This window comes from Cinclus cinclus, chromosome 19 (assembly GCF_963662255.1).
Source record: "Cinclus cinclus chromosome 19, bCinCin1.1, whole genome shotgun sequence".
In the NCBI taxonomy this organism is placed as follows: Eukaryota; Metazoa; Chordata; class Aves; order Passeriformes; family Cinclidae; genus Cinclus; species Cinclus cinclus.
In genome coordinates this window covers 9,238,246-9,260,619 of record NC_085064.1, presented here as the reverse complement: position 1 = coordinate 9,260,619, position 22,374 = coordinate 9,238,246, and the positions used below count along the sequence as shown (strand labels likewise).

Sequence of the window (22,374 nt, the reverse complement as noted above, 5' to 3'; positions counted from 1 at the left end):
GGGACAATGGGATCACATCCCTGGGACAATGGGATCACATCCCTGGGACAATGGGGTCACATCCCTGGGATAATGGGATCACATCCCTGGGACAATGGGGTCACATCCCTGGGACATTGGGAGATCACATCCCTGGGACAATGGGGTCACATCCCTGGGACAATGGGGTCACATCCCTGGGATAATGGGATCACATCCCTGGGACAATGGGATCACATCCCTGGGACAATGGGGTCACATCCCTGGGACGGGGAGGATCCATCCACATTCATCCACAGGGTTCTGCTTCCCTCCTCCACTCTCAAACTCAGTGACAATATGAGATGCTGGGAAATGCTCTCTTTGCCCTCACTTGGAGTTCCTCAGGACAGGTTTTCTCTGCAGCCCAAATCCTGCCTGATGTCTTCAAGTACCACCATAATATTCCTTCCAAAGGAATGCTTTAGCCTCGTGTGTACAGACAGAAATTGGAATTTATTTTGCTAAATATCTGTAAGAGTCCCTGATGCAGCTAAATAACTGTATTAGCTGAGGTTTAATCTCCTGTTATGGTCTCACTTACATTTCAGTACAGTCAAATAATAACAGTAATAACAATTTAACACCAATTTCTTAATTACCACAGAGTCCAGCCACTGTGTATATTTGGTGGGATAAAGCTGACACTTCCAGCATATCTGTGGAGAAGAGGGAATAAACTTTTCTTCCCTCTGCTCTACACCAGGCTGGCTTGCTTGGCCCTAAGGTGTCCTAGGTAGAGTTCAAAGCTGCACCACAATTTCCCCAAGGACCTGGTCCAACTCCAGGCTGAGTCTCAGGGCTCCAGCAGCTTCCGGAAAAATCCTTTGAGTGCCTCTGAAGCTTGAAAAACCATTGGATCTGTCACCTGAAGAAAAGACATCAGAAAAGGATAACCCCCAAATGTCTCTCCTGCTCACATGGCAGGAAGTTATTTTATAGCCCTGGGAAAAGCAGCATTGCTTGGTATTGCCAATCCTGAATTGTCCCTTGGACAGCCCCTCTCTCCCAGCCTCTCCCCCCTCCCAAAGCCCCCTTTTCCTTCCCTCTCTGAGGTGTTTTTGTGTCCCCACAGGTCTGCAGGTTGTCCTCAAATCCATCATGAAGGCCATGGTGCCCTTGCTGCAGATTGGGCTGCTCCTCTTCTTCGCCATCGTGATGTTTGCCATCATTGGGCTGGAGTTTTACATGGGCAAATTCCATAAAACCTGTTTTTCCAACGAGACAGGTGAGCTCTGGCCTTTGGACCTTTCTCTCCTGCTTCTGTGCTGCTTTTCCTTTTGTCTCTTCCACATTCCCTGCATTGTCTCTCTCCTTACCCACATATTCTGAGAGTTAACAGAATTTTGTGCCCACCCTTACATGGACTGGGACAGATTCTCCTCTCCCAGATGCCTCTGGGCTATTCCCAGTCTGCCCAAGGGTGAGATGAAAGTTCTTAGGGCCTCCTATCCCAAAATAATTTTTTTTTCATAGCAGAAGCACAGAACCAAATTCCTGTTGTTTCATACAAATAACGGCTGAGGTTCCTGGGAAGGTTCCTGGGGAAACTTAGGTGTGGAATAGTCAAACACTGAAAAGTCTGGGAGCAACCAAAAAATAAAAGGACAGTAGATGGAAGGCAAGGAGTGCTCTGATGGAGAAAGGATAAAAATGACCTTCAGAGAAGGGCAGTTGGGCACTGAAGGGTAAATCTGTGTCTGCCTGTGACTGAGTGGGACTGAGTGACTGTGATAAACTCCAGAAGATGGAGGTGGAGAAGGATGATCCCAGGGATTCTTGGCTGGGAACAGCTGTGTCAAATTATGGAATTGTGGAATGCTTTGGGCTGGGAGGGACCTTAAATTCTTTCCATCTCATTCCTTTATAGTGGTGTTAATATGTGTTTGTTATCTGATAACACACATTAAAGTGTGGTTCTTGTCTTCAAATCGTTGCATTTTAATGTGCGATTGACTTTCTTTAAAACACAGCCTTGTATTTTCAGTCATTATCACTAATAGGTCTTAATAGTGATTTATTTCCATGCAATCCAATGGAAATAAAACAACATCCTTGCCAAATCTCTGGGCATCCTTCACAGTGCTTTCAGATGGGAACAGTTTAATACACTCAGTGTGCATAGAGATTTGCAAAGGGAATTCTTGCTCATGTTCCTGCTGGAAAAACATAACACAGGTTGTGAAGGAGATCTGGGAGTTGTGACTTGTGAGAAAATCATGGCAATTCCTGGAGGAAAAAGTCTCTTTGTGGGCGGTGTGGCCCCTGCAAGGGGCTGTGGCAGCGATGGCAGAGGGACAGGGACAGCAGGGACAGGATGGGTGTGGAGGGAGCAGCAGAGCTCGTGCTGGGGAGGATGAGCATGGGTTGGGTTTTTCCAGGAGCATCTTCAGGTCTATTAGACTGCAAACAAGGCAGGGGATGTTTGTGCATCCTTTGTGTGCAGGAGGCAGCTGCAGGCAGAGCCCTCGCAGCTGACTCCTGCTGAGGGAGGATTTTCTTCACCCCCAAAGCCGTGTGTGCTCCCTGCAGCCTCATCTCTGCCATCTGTGGTGACCAAGGGATTCTGTACCAGCTCTGGGGACCCAGGACAGGTTTTTGTCATGGGTAATGTCACCTGTGGCTGGCTGGGTGCATTCCAGCCCGGAATGGGGAGGGCAGCTGGAGCTCTGCTGCCTGTGCTGCATTTGTGCAGCTGCTGATGCCTAAAGAGGCTGACCTGGAGCAGAGGCCAGACAGAATTAAAGGAATAAACTAGAGATTTATTAAAAGGCCTTCAAAGGATTCACCTCGGGCAGTACAAGGCTCCACCCAAGATGGACCCAAGTCACCAGTTTTTACACTTTTATAAGTTTTGGTCCATTTCCATATTGTCCAATTCCAACTCCAGGTTCTGCAGTCCCATCCTACCAGATTCTCTCCTCAATTCTCTGCTGTTTGCACTTCTTGGGCCTGAAGCTGCAAGCCCTTGGTTCTGGGGCTGGAAAAGGATTGTTTTATTGTGATAACACTTTATATGAAGTTCAGAGTTACACACCAAGGCAGTAGAGAATCTGAAAAATATAAAAGCTAAACTGAAGGCATCGCTGGCAGCTCAGTGGGAGCTGTGGCTCAGCTCCCACAGCCCCTGAGCAGGAGGGCAAGGTGCCTGTGCCTGGTCACTCCGTGCTCCAGGGCTGCAGAGCTGCCTTGGGTGAGTTCTGAGGATCCATTCCAGCTGCTGGGTGGGAAATGCTGCTTCTGGAAAGGAGACTGGGCTGAGGTTTCCTGGCACTGCATCCCCTGGGAGCAGAACAGCAGAGCAACCCACAAAGCTTTTTAAAATCTAAGTGCTCCTCATCTGCACAGAGGTGCATTAAGGAGCTGGGGCAGAGACCACGGGCTCCAAACCAGCCTGAGGGTGGAAATGTGAACTCATTAAAGGGATGCCTCTGGTAGGGGGTAGAAAATGGGAGGAGGGAAAGCTGCTCATGCTTCTTTATGTTCCAAATCCCCTGAGTGAGCAAACCCTTGGGATTTTCCCTGGAATGAAGAGCCAGAGGTACCAACTGTGCCTCATGAGGGGACCAAGCAGAGATGTCAGCACCGAGCGTTGCTCTGCTGAGCCAATAGCCTGGGTAGGTCAGTGATGAACTGCAGCACAAAGGGGTGCTGGGTACCAAAATATGACCAAAGGGTTATTTAAGGCCTTTCCCCTTCAGCCTGACTGTTCTGAGCTGGAAACATGTCATTATTTTAATGAAAAAAATGGGTAAAACTCCATGCCAGTGCATGCTCCAGTCTTGTTTCCCTCTCTCTGCACCCTCCTTGCTGTCCTGTTCTGCTGACACAGGATTATTTTCAAGCACCTGACCCAGCCCAGATGCCCCAAAGCAAGAAGGGGCACCACATTTACTTCCCATTTTTCCTTGAGGTTCCCCCTTTCTCTGTCTTCTCCAGCCATGAGTAGTAAGGGCCAGTTCTTGTCACTATTTTAAAAAGGAGAAAATGCCCCACCCACCCCTCTGTGGTAGATGTGCACTGCATTTTCAGAGAATTCCCTGGCAGCAAAAGGCCAAACCGAGATGAAACTGGATCCTCTTTTAATGCACACTCACAAACGGTCAGCAGGAGCCAGCTTTGGCATTTTCTTCTCTCACCAAACCCTTGTGAGAGCCTGTGGTGACCCATCTGGGAGCTGGAGGTTTGCCCTGCATCGAGGTGTTGAGTCAACAGGGAAGTGTCACATATATATTTATATATATCTACACACACTTACATCCTGCTCCACAGTGACAATTTTGCTTTCCTCCTGCAGGCTTTGCTCCGTGGAATGATTATTCCTAATTCTTGTTAGTGCTGGTCCTGCTTTTCCCCCTGGTGAATTGGGTTTTGTGCCTTTTGCTGCTCCATTACCATAACGTGTCCCTTTAGAAACCCTTTAATGCTTCCAAAATCCCAGCTCTCCAAACAGGGATATTGCTTGGGATATTTGCTTACTCTGAAAACACAGCACTGGAGTTTTCCAACCTGCAACACTTCCCAGCTGAGCCTGGAAGGTGCTGGACAACCTCCTGGCCATTCCTGGTGCTCCTGCCCTGACAGATTTCTCCACTTTGGCTCTCTCTGGGTCAGCAGTGAAACTCAGCAGAGAAGCACCATCCCACATGGATCCTTCCCCTCTGTTTGGAACAAAAATATGCACTTTATGAAGAAGCTGGAGTCCTTGCAGTGCTGCCTTGGTGTGACACCAGGGGCTCCTCATGCAGCTGTGCTCGAACATCTGTACCTGGGCAATTTTGGGGCAGTCCACACCCCCAAACCAGCACTAATGCAGGAAGTGCCTTTTTTGCTTTAATGTTCTAGAGCAAATATTTAGCACTTTGAGGCTGTTTGAAGTGTGTGCTATTCCCAAAGCCCTGCCACTGTTGGTTTTATTTTTGTGGTGTTGCTTTTTTTTTTTTTTTAAGGGGGAAGGTTATGTGTAGAATTTTTCATGTTGCTTTAAACCATTCCCAGGCCTCTCAAATGTACTGAGCTGTCATGAGCCAGAAAATATTTGCAGTTTGGAAGCCCCTTCTCCCAGGTAGGAAGTGGCAGGACAAGAGGAAATGGCCTCAGGTTGCACCAGGGGAGGCTTAGACTGGAGATTAGGGGAAATCTCACTGAAGGGGTGGTCAGATATTGGAAGGGGCTGCCCAGGGTGGAGTCCCCATCCTTGGAAATGCTCAGAAATGTGTTCATGTGGTTCCTGGGGACATGGGTTAGTGGTGCTGGGTTGATGGTTGCACTTGAAGATCCTAGTGGTCTTTTCCAACCTAAACAATTCCACAATGTGAGATGGTAAACTACAAATTTGGGCACTTCAGGGATGGCTCTGCTCCACCTTCCACTGACCTGTCTCTCAGAGCCCAGCAGTGTGGAAATGATTACAGGGGCACAACCACTTCTCCATGTCCATAGCCGCACAAAGAAACCTAAAATGTGAATTGAATCCTTGCTGTGGTGCTGGAAGGATGCAGCAGTACCAGCCAGGAACTTCTCAGGAAGGTTTCAGTCAGAAATTAATCAGGATTGTTCCAATCAGAAATTTCTCAGGATGGTTTCAGTCAGAAATTTCTCAGGATGGTTTCAGTCAGAAATTAATGAGGATTGTTCCAATCAGGAACTTCTCAGGAAGGTTTCAGTCAGAAATTTCTCAGGATGGTTTCAAGCAGAAACTTCTCAGGAAGGTTTCAGTCAGAAATTAATGAGGATTGTTCCAATCAGGAACTTCTCAGGAAGGTTTCAGTCAGAAATTAATGAGGATTGTTCCAATCAAGAACTTCTCAGGGTGGTTTCAGTCATAAATTAATCAGGATGGTTTCAGTCAGAAATTTCTCAGGATGGTTCCAACAAGCAGGAATGTCTCAGGATGGTTCCAAGCAGTAACTTCTCTTCCCTCTCTGCAGGTGAGGAGGTGGGGGATTTTCCCTGTGGAGAGGAGCCTCCTGCCAGGCAGTGTGAGAGCGGGACCACGTGCAGGGAGTACTGGCAGGGTCCCAACTATGGCATCACCAACTTTGACAACATCCTCTTCGCTGTGCTCACCGTCTTCCAGTGCATCACCATGGAGGGCTGGACTGACATCCTCTACAACGTGAGTCCTCTGCTGGGGCTGGGGGTGCTGCTTGGGAAAAGATGGTTCTGGAAGAAAAAAGCAATGTTATTAGTGTGGTTTTCACCTCCTGACCCCCTGCTTTTCAGGAGGATTGTTTCTGTTTTCCTCAGGATCTGGCTCTGGTTGAATCTGTGGTGCTTTGAGGCTACAGAGTTGCTCAGCTGCAATGGGATGGGTGCTGGCACTGGGGTGGTGGCAGTGCAGGAGTTGGTGTCACCCCAAAGTGCTCCTGTGCTCTGCTGGGTGACTAGGAGCAGCTTCTCACAATGCCCCACAGAAAATCCAGATTGTACAAAAATGGGTGCCAAAAGCAGCAACTCCTTAGTATTTTGTACCTGGAGGTTTTCCCTCCTGACCAGGTGTAGCCCTTGTTGATCAAACTTGTAACACTGAGCTCCAGTACTGGTTTTGGTTAGTCCAGTTCAGTTTGACAAATCACTCTCCTTCACCCCTGGCATGACCCTGTGGGCTGCAGGGAAGAGGGATCAGGCTGAATTTTCCTGCCTCCTGCAAAGCAGGAGCACGACTGGCACAACCTCTTGGCTGGCCAGTTTTGCTTTTCCCAGTTTTACAAGGAGCAAGACAATCTCACCCAGCCTCTGCTGCCTTCCAGGCAGTGCAATGCTCATTTGAGTGTGCAGTTTCTGTGGAAAAATCACAAAGTCAGACATTAATGATGCCCTCAGCCCATTTCTCTGGCTGAAGGGATTTTCAGCTGTGCTCAGTTTTCTTCATCATAGACTCCAGAGCCATGCTGGGCCCTTTCAGTCCTTCCTGGGAGGGCTTTTGTAGCAACAGGGAAGGATTATCCTCAGCCACACTGAATTGCCAGGTACAATTCCGCTGTGCTGGAGCCAATAAATCTGATTTATTCCCTTCTCCCTCTCTTGCTCAGTTCCTCCATTTATTCCCAGTCTCTGACCACTCTAGAAGCCATCTCTAGAAGGTTTCCCCAATGCATTTCTCCCCTCACCCTAAAGCTTCACCACAGCACCAGTTTCTCTGCTTCTCATTCAGCATTCCTGCTCCTTCCTCCTGGTGCCAAGTGTTGTAAGAAAAGCCCATTAGCATCCTGGCTGGAATTGATTAATCAATATGTGGTGTATGAGATCATCTTTTCCCAACCTGCCTCTCGTACCACATGCAAAACCCCAAGCTTACTATGGGGGTATTGATTTTGGGGGTTGCTTTGAAGCTGCTGTAGTTTCATTCCAGATACCCATTAACTGGGAACAGGTCCTGGAGCAGATGCAGAGTTGGATTTGATGTGTCTGAGACCCCAGCTTAGGGTTGAGTGCTTGGATCTGGCAGATCTGAGGGACACTGGATGTTCTCATTGAGGGGAGGGTGAGTGGTTTGTGCTGTGCCATGGGACTCTCAGCAGAAGTGATGGATGCCAGGAGCCACCCCTGCCACCTGTCCCTTGTCCCGAAGTGCTGTCACCCCCTCCCTGTGCTGCTGTGCTTGCTGAGGACCTGGCTGTGCTTTTACAGGCTGGAAACAGAGAGAAGCTGTGGGTGGAGAAGATCCACTCTGTGCAGCCCTCAGCCTTTTCACAGCTTCAGTCATGTGCTGTTTTCTGGCCACTTGTTTTTTGGTTTAGCATCTTCTGTGCCTACTCCAAGTTCATCAAATTGAAAAAGGAGACCAAAGCCCAGATTATGCTGCAGCAGGGACTGAAAATCCCCCATGGGGTTTGTGGATGCATTGTCAGGCTGTGCACAGACAACAGCAGCGAAGTCATAGAATTATAGAATGGTCTGGGTTGGAAGGGACAATCCCATTCCAACCCCTGCCATGGGAGGGACACCTCTCACTGTCCCAGGCTGCTCCAAGCCCCAGTGTCCAACCTGGCCTTGGGCACTGCCAGGGATCCAGGGGCAGCCACAGCTGCTCTGGGAATTCCACCCTGTGCCAGGGCCTGCCCACCCTGCCAGGGGAGAATTTCTCCCCAGTATTCCATCTAAGTCTGCTCTCTTTCAGTTTGAAATAATTGCCAATGTTCTCTCACTCTGCCCATATAAAAAGTCTCTCTCATTTTCATAACTTCATTTAGGCCCTGGCCAGGGCTCTGAGCTCTCCCTGGATCCTTCTCCTCTCCAGGCGAGCACCCCCAGCTCTCCCAGCCTGGCTCCAGAGCAGAGGGGCTCCAGCCCTTGGAGCAGCTCCATGATCTGTTCTGAACTTGTTGCAGCAGCTCCAGGTCCTCGTGATGCTGAGGACCCCAGACCTGAACACAGAACCCCAAGTGGGGGAATCACCTCCCTCATCCTGGATTCCTCTAGGTGGAATCCATCCATCCAGCTCCAGGCAGTTCAGAAACTGCCCAGGTTTGCTGCTTGAGCCAGCCTGATCCTTCCTGGACCCACACTGGGAAGAATCTGGCAGATGTTTCTCCTTGAATCCAGAACTGGTAGAGTAACTGAACAAATGCTGAGACTCAGTCAAAAGGGGAGTGTCAGAGGTCATTCCTTGTTCAGGGAGCTCTGATTCACCGAGTTCTCCACTGCTGAGGAAAATGCTTTTTTGTCAGGAAAATTTTATCAGGAGAAGTTTCTCTGTCAGCCCCAGGTTCTGGTCTCCTCAAGGAGAGCAGCATTCCCCTGATGTAGGATACTCATCAGAGTTGAGCTCTGGACCTACTTTTAATCTTTTGCTTAATTAAGATTTGCAAAAGGCTGTGGGACCATGGGAGGCAAGATATGGTCTGTGTAAACTGTGAGTAAGCATTAGTAAGAAAAAAGGCTGGAGCTTTTTCTCCTGCTAACTCATGAAAGCAGGGGAAAACACAGTTCTGGTGCCCCCAACGTAACAAGGACATGGAACTGTGGGATCAAGTGCAGAGGAGGCCACGAAATTGGGAACAGAGCACCTTTCCTACAGACACAGAGGAAGACACAGAAGAGGTGTGGAGACCTCAGAGTCCCTTCCAGTGCCTAAAGGGGCTCCAGGAGAGCTGGAGAGGGACTGGGGACAAGGGCTGGAGGGACAGGACACAGGGAATGGCTTCACATGGACAGAGGGCAGGGCTGGATGGGATATTGGGCAGGAATTGTTCCCTGGGATAGTGGGAGGTGTCCCTGCCCATGGCAGGGGTGGGATGAAAGGATCTTTATGGTCCCTTCAACCAAAATCTGTGATTCTGTGAAAGCTGCTAATCCTCAGGCTTAGCTGAGCCCTTCCTTCACCCCTTCCCATGTGTGCCACCACCACAGGCTGGCTCTGGTTGGGGTAGGTTTGTCCTCCTGCTTGTCCAAACCCCTCCCTTGATGCTGTTGGAGCAGCCAGCCCTGCTGGGACTGAAATCCCTCTGCAGCCAGGCAGTCTGGGACTGAGACCATTAGGGGAAGGCTGAGGTTACAACTTCTTCCTTAATGGCCCCTTCATTTCCTGCTGGATTGATTGTCCTGCATCAGGGCTTTGTCATCACTCCCCCCTTCCTGCTGGGCTGTGGCTGGGGGTGTTTAGGGGAGCCAGGGTTTTAGTCTCTAGTGGTGATGTCAGGGATCAGTCACTGGGTGGGATGTGCTTCACCAGTGCAGCATTAATTGAAATCTGGGAAGCTTTGCTCTGTCCTGGGAGCAGATTGGTGGCTGGAAAAGTTGGTCTGTGACGGCATCAGGCAAACTGAGGAGTTTGGTGTCAAGGGGGTTCAGCAAAGAGGGATTGGGGTTTGATGGCTTGGCTCAGTGAGAGGTTTGTTGTGAAAGGACTGAGGTGACTTTATATGTGGTCCAGATCCAGCTTTCCTACAGGTTTAGAAAGTCACAGCGTCAAAGGCTTCAGCACAGCCTTTGCATTTGGAAATTTACCTTGTAAATATTCACTCCTTGTCCTGTGATAAACTGATGAATCAGGACAGCAAGGGGAAAGAAAGTTCACCAATCTCAGCCCATTTTTTCCTTGCTGGTCCACTGTTTATACTTCCAGAGACTTTTCCTTTTAATTGGGGCCCATGAAAGCTTTCTAGCAAGGCTTTATGTAGCCTGATTTAGGAGGTGATTTATGCTTGGAGCAAAGAGGCTGAATCATCAGCAGGGTGAAATTCTTCAATGATAAACTGGGGAAAAGGCCTTGCTGCCTCAGCAGCACAAAAGCATTGGAACAATGACTCCAACCAAGCTCTTCTGGGAGCTGCAGGTTTGTCTCAGCTGTGGCTTGTTTGTGCTCAAAAGTGCCCAGGGGGCAGTAGGTGATTTAGACAAGTTAGTGATGGGGAAGAATGTTTTTTTCCAGCAAATGGAGCACCTCCTGCTAATTCCAAGCTTCAGCATCATCTGGGAATGTATTAAAATAGAGTAACCCAAGTGTTTTACTCAGGGTGGGAGCCCAGTGCTGTGACCAAGTTTTCAGTCCAACCCAGTGCAACTCCTCAAGCATGGGCAGAGCATTTTCTGGACCAAAAAATTAGGGAAGTATCTGCTAGAGCAGCAGCTTTTGTGGGGGCAATGCTGCTCAGGGGCCACATGACCTAGACCTGACTTTGTGCAGGCTGGGCTGTGGCAGGAGTTGTGTGTCTCTCTGTGTGCATTCAGCATTAATTGGGTTCCATTAATTGTTCTGCATCTGGTGTGGTGCTGCTGGGCCAGTCTCTGCTCCGGGCTCTCTGAGCTTGTGGTGCTCACCTGGAGCATCCCACTGGCCTTGGGGTGACATGGGACACCACAGGTCGCTGCTGAGGTTGGGACAGCAAGGACCCACTTAGCTCATGCCTGAGGTCAGAGGTAACTGGTGCTTGGATCAGCTCTGGGGCCTGTTATGTTGCTTTATTCATTATTCCCATGAAGGGTCTGGATATGACAAGTATTGCTAAATTTTTTATCATGCTTTGAGCAGGGCTCTGACAAAAACCAGGGGATGCTGGTGCAGCTGAGGGAGAATATTTCCAGTGATGGACTCCAAGGGCAGAGTCTGGGTGAAGAAACCATTGTGCAGGGGTGGGAGGAAACAATGCCACTGCTCAGCAAGGGGAGCTGTGGTGCCCTGGGACCTGAGTCCTCCTGAGCCCTGTTTTCCCTCCAGATCTCATTTTCAAATTAAGATAATTTCTGGATCATTTTAGATCCTCTTGTTTACGTGCTTGGTGTTTGTGAATGACAGTGATTCATCTGTTGCTAATATAGGCTCTGTGGAGGTGGAAAACCTTTTAAAGAGGCAATAGTACAACTCTGGTTTCCTTTTCTGAGCAGTAATTCCCAGTTTTGCCCATGCTAGATCCTTATTGTCCATCATCAAACCCTCCACTGGTTGTCATGGGGAGCGCTCCTTTTTTTTTTTTTTTTTTTTTTTGCAAAGTGAGAAAAGCCTGAAAACTTTTGTGCCTGCCCATGAATTCCTCAATTAAAATAATTCTTTTGCTAGGCTGAGTCTAAGCATTCCTTACAAAAAGGAGCCAGCTGGGAGCCATCCTGAGGGAGCTGCTGCGGACCTGTGATGAGTTTGGAGCTCAGAGCTTTCTGTGAGATCCTCAGTGGATTGGGAAGGGGCTGGGGCTCTTCGCTGTCCTCCAGAGCCAGCACAGTTTGCTCTGCTCTGTTCCCTCTGTGAGGGGCAGTTGTGCCTTTGGTGTGCACCAGGAACTTCCAAGGAATTGAGAATTGTGTTTGTGGTCCCAGAAAATCATGGGTCAAACGTGCTCCATCTGGAGCTGTGAGAAACCTCAGTGCTGGCTTTCAGTGAGCTGGGTTTTCACCTTTCCTCTTTCCTCTCCAGGAGTTCAAACCTCCACAGTGGAATTTGCTTTGCAAAACAGGGGCTCCTTGCAGGGGACGAGAAATGTCAAAGTGCACCCTCATTCTCTTTTGATCTTAATGGTGAGAGGTTTTCATGTTTCTTCTATTTCCTACTGACAAATATTAGTGTCCAGTGGGTCTTCCGAGACTGTGGACTGGGCCTAACCTAATATTCTTGTGAGTAGGGATGAACAGTTCAAACAAGATATAAATCTACCTTAAATTGGATCCCAATGGGAACTTTACCCTCCCTGAATTAAAATAGCTTATGATTCACTTGGTATTTTTCATTCCTTTTTGTGCCTTTGAATGTCTTTATTCCTAAGAAGATACAGAAATGAAAATCTGGGATGTAATTGTTGTTCCATTTCCAGCCCAACCCAGAGATGGTTTTCTTGGTGGGATGGTGTTGGGGCTGTAGAGGCAGGAGAGACTCTGTTGTCCCAGTCTGGGGAGCTCACATGTGTCTTTTTGGGGTGTTTCAGAGAAGCATGGAATGGTTGGGTTGGAAGGGACCTTAAAACTCATCTTGTTCCACCTCCACCATGGCAGGGACACCTCCCACTGTCCCAGGCTGCTCCCAGCCCCAGTGTCCAACCTGGCCTTGGGCACTCACAGGGATCCAGGGGCAGCCACAGCTGCTCTGGGCACCCTGTGCCAGTGAAAGGTTTCTTTATGAAGATCAAACCTGTGACTCTTTGTCTCCATCACTCACAAGTGTGAGCTGGGGGATCCAAGGTGATGCTCCTCAGAAGTTTGGATGTGACCAGCACTGGTTACCTGGAGCATGAGGTGATTTCCAGGGAGGTGGTTGAGGGTGCAGTTTGAATGCACTACAGGAAGCAGAAGGGAAATAAATCACACAAAGCTCATCTCCTCATCTCAGACTTGGATGAAGGTTCCTCTTTGCTCCCTGGCTGCTCCTGAGATTCCTCTGGGCTCAAGAACCTCCACACTTGAAACACCTTTGAAACCTGCCAGGTCAGGCTTACAGGTGACTTCAGTGTCTTTTTGCTGGCCCTTTGCTCAGATTGTGGTTTCCTGGGGGTGGGGGTTGCACTTGGCTTTGCTCATGGGGACTGTCCCAGCTGATTTGGGGGTGCAGTGACTGCTCCAGCAGAGCCTGTGGGACTCTGCAGGTGGCACTGGAATTGCTCTGTGTCACTGGTGCCACTGGAATTGCTCTTCTCTCCTCGTACAACTGTGAGCAGATGGTCTGCTCTCTGTTAGAAGTGACCTGAAGCCAATTCACTAAATCACAGACCCACAATTGCTGAATATTGAGAGGAATGAGAAGAAGAGTTGTGTTTGCAGTCATGTCTGTGTGTCCTGGGGCTGGCAGCAGTGATGGGAGGAGGTTTAGGGTGGGTTCAGTCTCCTATGATCACTCTCTTCATCCATCAGCTCTCCTTATGAATAAATATTGAGAGGCAAAGCTGTTTAACCAGCAAAAGTGTGAGCGGACAGCAAAAGGAAAAGCTGCTGAAGGGTTTTCCTTACAATAACAGGGAAAAGAAGGACAAGGAGAGGCTTTGTTTTGCCACTCTGAATCCCACAGCACATTTCTGACATGGTTCCTTTGTTGCCACTGCATTCCCTGTTGCGTCCAAGGATTAAGTTTTGCTCCAGGTGAGTGTGGGGTGTCAGAATCCAGGGCTGGAAAACAGAGCAGGGACTGTGCCAGCCTTGGCATTAAGAGATGCATCAGAGCAACATGAGAACAAGGGTGCTCTGCTTCCTCTGGAACACAGCTCAGGATTCAGCTGGGTCTTTGAAGAGGTGGAGATCAGGGAATCACAGCTGAAAGGATAACCAGGGCTGCCCAGACCCCCCAACAATCCCCCCTGTCCATCCCTGGCAGCGCTGTCCAAACGCTCCTGGAGCTCTGGCAGCCTCGGGGCCGGGACCATTCCCTGGGGAGCCTGGGCAGTGCCCAGCACCCTCTGGGGAATCCAGCAATGGAGCACATGTGGGAAGGGAGGAACCAAGAGATGAAAAATGAATGCTGAAACATGCAATGCCCACAGGTGTGTGAAGAAATGTCACCATGGTTTTGTCTGCAGCAGAGCCTGTTCTGATCTCAGATTTTTCGAGCATCTTGGAGCCAAGAGCATACAGCATCTGCCTCAGCTGTGCCACAGATTTAGTGTAAGATCCCCTACAGCCCTGACCTAGGGAGAGGTTACCCTTGGGACTTGATGCTCAGCAGTGCTGAACTTCTCTTGTCACTGTGCATTTGCCTAGGGACATGCTGGGGACAAAGCCAGCAGGGCACATGTCACATGCTGGTGTCATGCACCCGTGATGGAGATGGGAGCTGAGCTCCTGAGCTGTGCCATGGTGTAATTGTGCTCTCTCTTTCTCTCTGCAGCTTCATAAAGAAGAGAAAAATCTAATGCTGTTAGTGCTCAATTGCACTCACTATCGAGTTAGGGTGATTTGAATTGGCTAATAGGAACCAGCCACCTTTGGCATGCACATAAATGATAATTCCCAGCCTGGAGCTGTGGGGTTAATGTTGATTTTGTAGATTTTGTGGCTCAGTATCACCAATCATCTGCAGGAAAGTAGGGCAGTGATGGCAGAGTTTGGAGCAGGCAGCCAAGAGCCTGGCAGCTGCTCCGAGTGCAGGGCTGGTTTGAGAGGGAAAGGCTGGGGGGGAAGAAAGGAAAAACCTCTCCTGTGAATGCTGCTTTTGTAGAAGGGTACTGGAAATCAGGGAAACTTGAGGTGGCCAAACCTTTGCACAAAACCCCCAAACCAGCTTAACCCAATGATTGACTTGAGCACAAAACCACAATGGGAGTTCTGGATGTGTGAAACCCATCCCAACAGAGAGAGCCCACACGTGGCTGTGTCCCCCCCATGACCCCCTTACCCCCCTGCTGTTGGCACAGACTTTGCCAGTTGAGATGTGGATTTCATCCATGTTTCCTGCTGGATTTAAGCTTCCTCCATCCCATTGTGTTGTTACAGCCTGTGGTTTTTTTGAGTATCAGATTTATTATTATATAGAAAAATCAGTCTTTTAGGTCAAACTTCATTCACTTAGCTGATCACTGGTGTGTGACAGACATCTCAGCATCTCAAATTTCAGAAATTCTTGTGTAATTGAGTGTAAACAGACTCACCTACCAACATGTGTGTAAAAATATCCAAATTTCTCTGTGCCTTAAACCCCTCCCCAGAGCTCTGTGTCCCAACTCTCCTGAGCAGCAGGAGTATATTTCTGAACTCCCTTTTCCCCAATGAGAAGCCTCACTCCAGGCTTTGGAGTAACTAACTTGCTACTACTGGTTGGGTGTAGCAGTTCAGGAGTGTAATAAATTGGTGTGAGCATCCATGGATTTGTAGGAAAAATCCCTTGTGGAGCACTGAACCAGCATCACAAGCTGAAAAGGAGGAATTTGCACAGCTGATGGATCCTGTGTGAGCTGTCAGTACAAGAATCCTACACCAGTCCCAGTTCTGCCCTGGCTGATATTCAGGATTCCTGCTTTCCTCCTGGAATCTGCAGGAGCTGTTTGCCAAAGGGCTGAATTCCCAGCTCTTTTAAGGGATGCAGGCTTTGCCTTCCTCCTCCTCCTCTGGAAGGTTTGCAGAAACCCAAAGATGCTGGAATAGGAAATGTGTGGAGCAAGCCTAAGGCTAAAATGGCTTTGGAATATTTAAATGCCAAGAGTGCTGCAGGTTTGTGCCCACGCCTGGGTCTCCATCCATGTGGGAACACAGCCTGGCTGACCCCATGCCCACGTGGGCATTCCCTCCGAGCCTGAGAGGATTGAGACATTTCAACCCTGCTCAGAACAGCACTTGAGCAAATGTGTGATGAAGCTGAGCAGAGCTGAAGCATCTCCCTGAATCTTCTGGGGTTGATTTAGTGTCTCAGGGACGATTTATTCAAAATGACTGTGGGGTGGCCACCTCCAGGTTTAATAGGAGACATTTCAGATATACAGCAGGAGAGTGACATATATCAGACAACCTGCAAGAGTCTCTCCGAGGCAGCATTGCTCTCTGAAAAGCAATGAAACCTGTCTGAACAGCAGCGTAATCGTGGGGGCTTGCCAAGGAAAAAACCTCCAGCTGAAGAAATCCACTTGCAGCTCGGCAGCATGAAAGCACCCAGGGTACAAACAGCTCTGAACGTGCCTGACAATTGCTCTCATGCCCAGGAAGTAAAAGGCAGCCGGGTGCTTACAGAACATGCCAGTGCTCTGCCATCCCTGCTGCATCAGGGGCTGCAGTGACACTGAGAGACAGAATGGGTCTGAGAAAAGCAGAAGGGGAGGTTCCACTTGATTTTGTAGTTCTGATGGCAGTCCCAAATCCATGTTCTAACAGAAGAGGCTGTGGGAGCTCTGGGAGAAGGTTTTTGTTCTTTCCTCAACCCATGGCACAGGAGCAGACAGGGAAGCTGCTGGAACGGGACAATGTTGGGTGCTGGTGTGGTGGGATGAGCTGGATGCTCCATGCGGGGGCAAAGCTGCTCAGGGGGTGCTGGGCTTGGGGAGCTGCACAGATGGCAGCTGGCAGGGCTGGGTGTGTGCTTGTCACCAGCAGGATGAGGGGGCACACTGTGCTGGGGGAGAGCTCACCTGTGGTCACTGTGTTGGGCTCCATGGGGAGCTACAACCAGCTGTGAGCTGGAGCTGCTTAGGGCTGTGGTTCTCTGTCTGCCACTGGTGACATTCCAGCCTCCCTGCTTCTTTTCTTGGAGTCCTGGAATGCTTTGGGTTGGAAAGGACCTTAAAGCTTACCCTGCCATGGGCAGGGACACTTTCCACCATCCCAGGCTGCTCCAAGCCCATCCACAACCTGGCCTTGGACACTGCCAGGGATAGGGTGTGGAAACACAAGAAAGAATAAAAGTGTTGGTGTAATAATAATAAAAAAAAGGGTTAAAAATTTCCTATTAAAGCCTCTGTCAAGACAGGAACTTTATCTTTTGGAGGAAAAACAACAGATTGTCCAAGAGGTGGTGGCTGCCTCATCCCTGGAAGTGTCCAGGGTCAGGCTGGATGGAGTGTGGAGCAACCTGGGATGGTGGAAAGTTTTCCTGCCTGTGGCAGGGTAAGCTTTAAGGTCCTTTCCAATCCAAAGCGTTCCAGGATTCCAAGAAAGGAAGCAGGGAGGCTGGAATGTCACCAGTGGCAGAGAATGATGGCACTTTCTGGCCCTGAGCAGCAGCTTGGGCAATCAAAGTTCACATGACAGAGCCTTTAATAGGACATTTTTAACCCATTTTTTTATTACACCAACACTTCTATTCTTTCTTGTTCTTCTACACCCCATCCCTGGCAGAGTTTAAGGCCAGGTTGTGGATAGGGCTTGGAGCAACCTGGGATGCTGGGAGGGGTCCCTGCCCATGGCAGGGGGAGGGATGAGATGGGTTTTAGGGTCCCTTCCAACCCAAACCCTTCTATGATTCTAAATCCCAGCAAATCCCTTGCAGGGGAGGAAAATCACCCAGGAACTGTGGGAAGCAGCTCGTCCCAAAAAAGCCCTGGGTGTCCCTGTCCCTTCTGGGTTTGGTTTGTTTATAAACTAGTCTGTGACAAAACCTTTGCTTTTCATCCCTGTTCCCAGGTTGTTTCCTCCTCCTGGAGTCCAGAGAGGAGCAGCTTTGAGTTGCTCTCATCATTTTTTACAGGCTTAATGAATATACACTGTAGTAAATATTTTCACACTTCAATTTGGAATTTCACAGGCAGTTTTCATTCAAATTTGGAACAACTTGGCAAGGCTTGTGGTTAGAAAAACCTTTTTTTTTTTTTCCTATAGCAGACAGTCCTTATTATTTGAAATGTCTTCCCAAAACCTTGTGAAACATCTTTAGATGGAGCCAAGAGGATCATTCCCAACTGTTTTTTTTGTTCTGTTTTGTCTGAAGCAGGGAAATGGGATGGATAAAAGACCTTTGGAATCTTGTTCTGAGTAGGGATTGCATTGACAAAGGGCTGTATGGCCTGGGGGCTTTGCTGTGCTCTCAGTTCTGTGGGACTGAGCTCTCAGCTCCAGCTCCTGTAGATTCAGCTACAAGGATATGTTTCGCTCATAATTAAGAAAAAGCTGAACTGCTGGAGGTGTCTCATTAGAAGACAAGAATGAGAAGGTGGACTAACCTAAATAAATCGATACTCTGCTCATTCCCAATCCTCTGCTGGGGAAGGCAGGTGTGCAACAGCCCTTGGATATGATTTTATACAATGGAATCAAGGCTTTAATTCATTGAAACAATTTTCTGCTACTGGAAATGTCTTAGGAATCTTTGCTGGCAATGTTTAGAGGAAAAATCAAGAAGAATCTGGATCTGCATTAGGATGAAGAGGAAGCCTGTGCATTATTCTTAGGGCTGTTGTTATGTGCAGGGATTTTGGGCCTTGCCCCACAATTTCCTCTGCTCAAAGCCAGCAAATGATGGAGTATTGGATTGCTTTGGGAATGGCTCTGTGTGCCTGGCTCTGCCCTGCTGACCGAGGGGCTGCAGGGCCCAGGGACTGCTGAATGGCAGGAAAAGTTTATTCTGCATTTACTCACTAGACCAGAAAAACTCTGTGTGGGTCTGAATGCATTCTTATCTGAAAATCTCATGTATCCCTGAGCAGCCAAAGTGAGCAGGGCTCTAAATCTCTCTTTGTGTTTTATACATTTATACCTGGGGATATTTCTCCCTCCCCATGACTTTCAGAGCACATTTGGGGACAGCTCTGGCTCTTCAGACATGTGAAGCCTTTGCAGAGCAAGAAAACCATGTTCAGAGAGTGCTGAATTTACTCCAAGGGCAGCTTGACTCAAACAGGAGTTCTCCCAGGGAATGAATGATTTGTGCTTGATAAGAATTCTAACCTCAACAGCAGAGCCTGTTTTCCTTCCTTCCTTCCTTCCTTCCTTCCTTCCCTCCCTCCTTCCTTCCTTCCTTCCTTCCTTCTTTCCTTCCTTCCTGGAATCCTTCCTGGAATCCTTCCTTCCTGGAATCCTTCCTTCCTTCCTGGAATACTTCCTGGAATCCTTCCTTCCTTCCTTCCTTCCTTCCTTCCTGGAATCCTTCCTTCCCTCCTTCCCTCCTTCCTTCCTCCCTTCCCCATCCAACCCCAAGAATTCCTGTGCTCTCCTTGTGTCCCCTCCCAGAAAAAGCAGTTCTTGTGCTCAGAGACACCTGAACATGGGTGACTGAGGCACTGCTGGTGGGAATCAGAATATTTGGAGTTTTGCTGGATGAACTGCTGCCCCTGTAGCATCTCAGCTAGAGTCACATTTTGTGAAACGGTTGGAATTACTTGGTCTCATGAGCTCTGTGGCTTCTAGATTTGTGCTGAAGTGTGTAAAATGCATCTTCAGAGAACAACAGAATGGTTTGGGTTGGAAGGGACCTTAAAGTTCATCTTGTTCCAACCTCCCTGCTGAGGACAGGGACAGCCTCCTCCAGACCAGGGTGCTCCAAACCTCATCTAACCTGGCCCTTAATGCTCCTTATCTTCCAGATAAGTGCCCTGTGGGGCTCAGAGAGGGGCTGGGGGCAGGAGTTTGCTGGAGCAAAACTTCCTCTTGAGAACCCTTGCCAGAGGCCTTCCCTTCCTCACCCTGAACGTGCCTCACCTATCCCCACCAGGAACAGTCTGGACTGAGCTCCCATCCATAATTCAAGCCCACAGCTGTTTAAAAATAAAAGAAAGGGAGGAGAGGGTATGAAATCAAAATAAAAACATTCAAAAAGAGGTAGAGTCCTTTGGCCAGTCTGTTATTTTTGACAGTGGCAGAGCTTTCCCAGTGCCAGGCAGGCTCATGAATAAAGCAGCTGAGTGTGTTCAATCTAGCGGGGGAAAGAATGAATTTTTTATCAAGAAACCCTGTTAGCATATTTATGTATTGATATATTGGTGCCATAAGCCTTTGGATCAAGGCATAAAACAGCAGTGGTTCTGCTTTTTCAGCCTCCCCAGCTCTGGAGAAGGGGAGAAACAAAGGAGAGGATTTGCTTCTATTTAAACTAGGCTGAATTAACATTAATATTGCTTGCAACAACTACAGTTAAAACGTGTTCCTACATCTACTGCTATTGTGCAAAATTAAAATGCTGCCAGCTTTGAGGATTTTACCCGGAGTCCTCTTGTATTTAGGTTGATTTTATGTGTTTGGATGCTTTCAGAGGAAAGCCCAGCTCTGGATTGGTGTATTGGAGGGAATTATCTCTCCCTTCACTCTTCCTTGGCACTTTCTGAGTCCTGCCAGAGGAAATAAAAGGTGGAAAATGAGAATCCTAAAGGGGAAGGTGATCTAGGTGTGTGCAAAGGTGAAAAGGAGGAGTGGAATAGCTCAAAGACCTCAAAGAGAGAGGATCTCCTCAGGAACATGGGTTTGAGTGTAAATGTGCCAGGGGTTTGCAGCTCACTGGTGACTCTCTGAGGGCTTTTCCTACAACTGCTGACCCCATCCCAAAGGGCTCCCAGAAACCCTTCCTCTGCCATGGGATCTTTCCTGGTGTCCAAACCCCCACAGAGGCGCAGTTATGATGTGGAGTTTTGATCATCACAGTTATGATGCCTGATCTAGGAGGAGATCAGATCACAGAATCCCAGAACTGCTTGAGAAAAGACCTTTGGACTTGATGATCTCAATCTATGGCCTAAGACCACCTTGTCAACTAAACCATGGGCCTGAGTGTCACCTCCAGTCTTCTTTTAAACACCTTCAGTGACAGTGACTCCATTCCAAGGCTCAATCCCTCTTTCAGTGAAGAATTTCTTCCTAGTTCCCAGCCTAAGCTTCCCCTGGTGCAGCTTCAGGCAGTGTCTCCAGTCTCAAATTGTTGTCTGGACCTTGCATGAAGTTTAAAGGTTCCTGAAATCCAGCCATGGGAACCTCTAGCTGAGGGGTTTTCCTCCCAGAAGGCATAAGCAGGTAAAATCCTAAAGTGGTGTTTGAGCTTGGCTCCCAGTCCCCTGCACCTTGGTGGGAGCTGTTCTACTTTAATTCCTTCCCTCTCTGAACAGGGGCACCTTCTGCGACCCCAGCTGGGGGAAGGCTCTGAACTCCAACCTGCTGAAATTGTTATGGGTTTGTACCTTTAAAGGAGCAGAGCAGGTGTTGGTTGCTGTAAAGTTGTTTATGGTAAAGGCACATCAGTCTCAAGTACAAGAGTCCGAGGCTCTAAAGTCTGTGTTGGAGATTTCTGGTGCAGAGTCCTGAATAAAGCAGAGGCAGCTCCCTGGTGCAAAGTGCTGGGCAGAGGCAGGAGCAGCAGTTCTCTGGTCCAGAATCCTGGGCAGAGGCAGGAGCTGCAGCCTGCTACAGAGTCTCAGAGGCAGAAGCTCCCTGGCCTTTCTTCTTCTGTTCTTTTCTTCTTGTTCTTCCTCTTCTTCTTTCATGTGGTGGTAGTGATGATGCTGATGGTGGAGGAAGAGAGCGAGGGAGCTCTCACTCCAATACGTGGATTTTTATTTACAAATTACCCAATGAGCTAAAAACATGAATCTGAAGCATTTCTTCTAAACCTATTAGAATTCTATTTTTTTTTAATACAAAAGTTTATGTATAATCTACACATATGGCCTATCTGTTCTATCTGGAGAATGTAAGCAATATTCTTACTATATTTTTATTATGTTTTTGAGCTCTCACTGAAGCTTGTTTTTGAAGCTTGTTTTTTACACTAATGTCTAGGACTATGTTTTTGAGCTCTCACTGAAGCTTGTTTTTTACACCAGATTCTAAGGCTTTTGCTCTTTAAGGCACTTAAAAACATATTTTTACTCACTTAAAACTAAGATTTATGCTTCTACTTCGTATCTATGCAACCTAATAATATTTCTATTTAATTAAAACTAAAGCTTACACCTGTATTTCATGTCTGCGTGGCTTAATATATTTTAATTTCTCTAAAGGCTTTAATTCAAACCCTGCATTTTGATCTCTCTGAGGAACTCGGAGAGGTCTCTGTTTTTCACACTCTAACCCAAGCCCATCTCTCTCTTTACTCACAGCAGCATTTGGACCAATCACTAATTTCATTAAGCCCATTTCAATTTTATCCTTCCCACAGAGCAGCCCAGGCTCTGCCATGTCCCTCCCGTGGTGGCACAGCCCTGGAGCATCCATGGGGACATTTCTGGGCCAGTTGGATTTGGCTCAGGGGGGTCAGCACGCCCCAGCCTTGGCTGCCCTGCAGAGCCAAGCACCAGATGCTCCCTGAAACAGGCTGGAACATCTGAGAGTCAGAAACCAGAGCAACTGGGCTGGTTTTGAGCCAAGATCACATTTAAACTGGGATGGGGAGAGTAAGGGAAGGTTTTCTGCAGATCCTGCTGTTCTGTGTGGAGCAGCACACGGGGTCAGCACTTGAGAAATGGGATTTCTCTCACTGCTCTGCTGGGGAGTGTGGGAGCTGCTCACCTTTCACCTGGCTGTGACCCAATTTCACCCCCTGGGAGGGTGGAATTGCAGCAGAGACCTCCTCAGTGGTGGTTGTGGGTCAGAAAGGCTACA

The 22,374-nt window shown here is 48.4% G+C and overlaps 1 protein-coding gene across 1 annotated transcript in view; it reads left to right on the top strand.

Annotated features, from left to right (window-relative positions):
- The window catches only part of LOC134051787 (voltage-dependent N-type calcium channel subunit alpha-1B-like), a 288,493-nt gene that overhangs the window by 101,371 nt on the left and 164,748 nt on the right, over window positions 1-22,374 (top strand). The window contains exons 5-6 of the mRNA XM_062505763.1: window positions 1,094-1,246; window positions 5,949-6,136. Of these exons, the coding sequence (XP_062361747.1) occupies window positions 1,094-1,246; window positions 5,949-6,136 (341 nt within the window). The remainder of the gene's footprint in view (window positions 1-1,093; window positions 1,247-5,948; window positions 6,137-22,374) is intronic.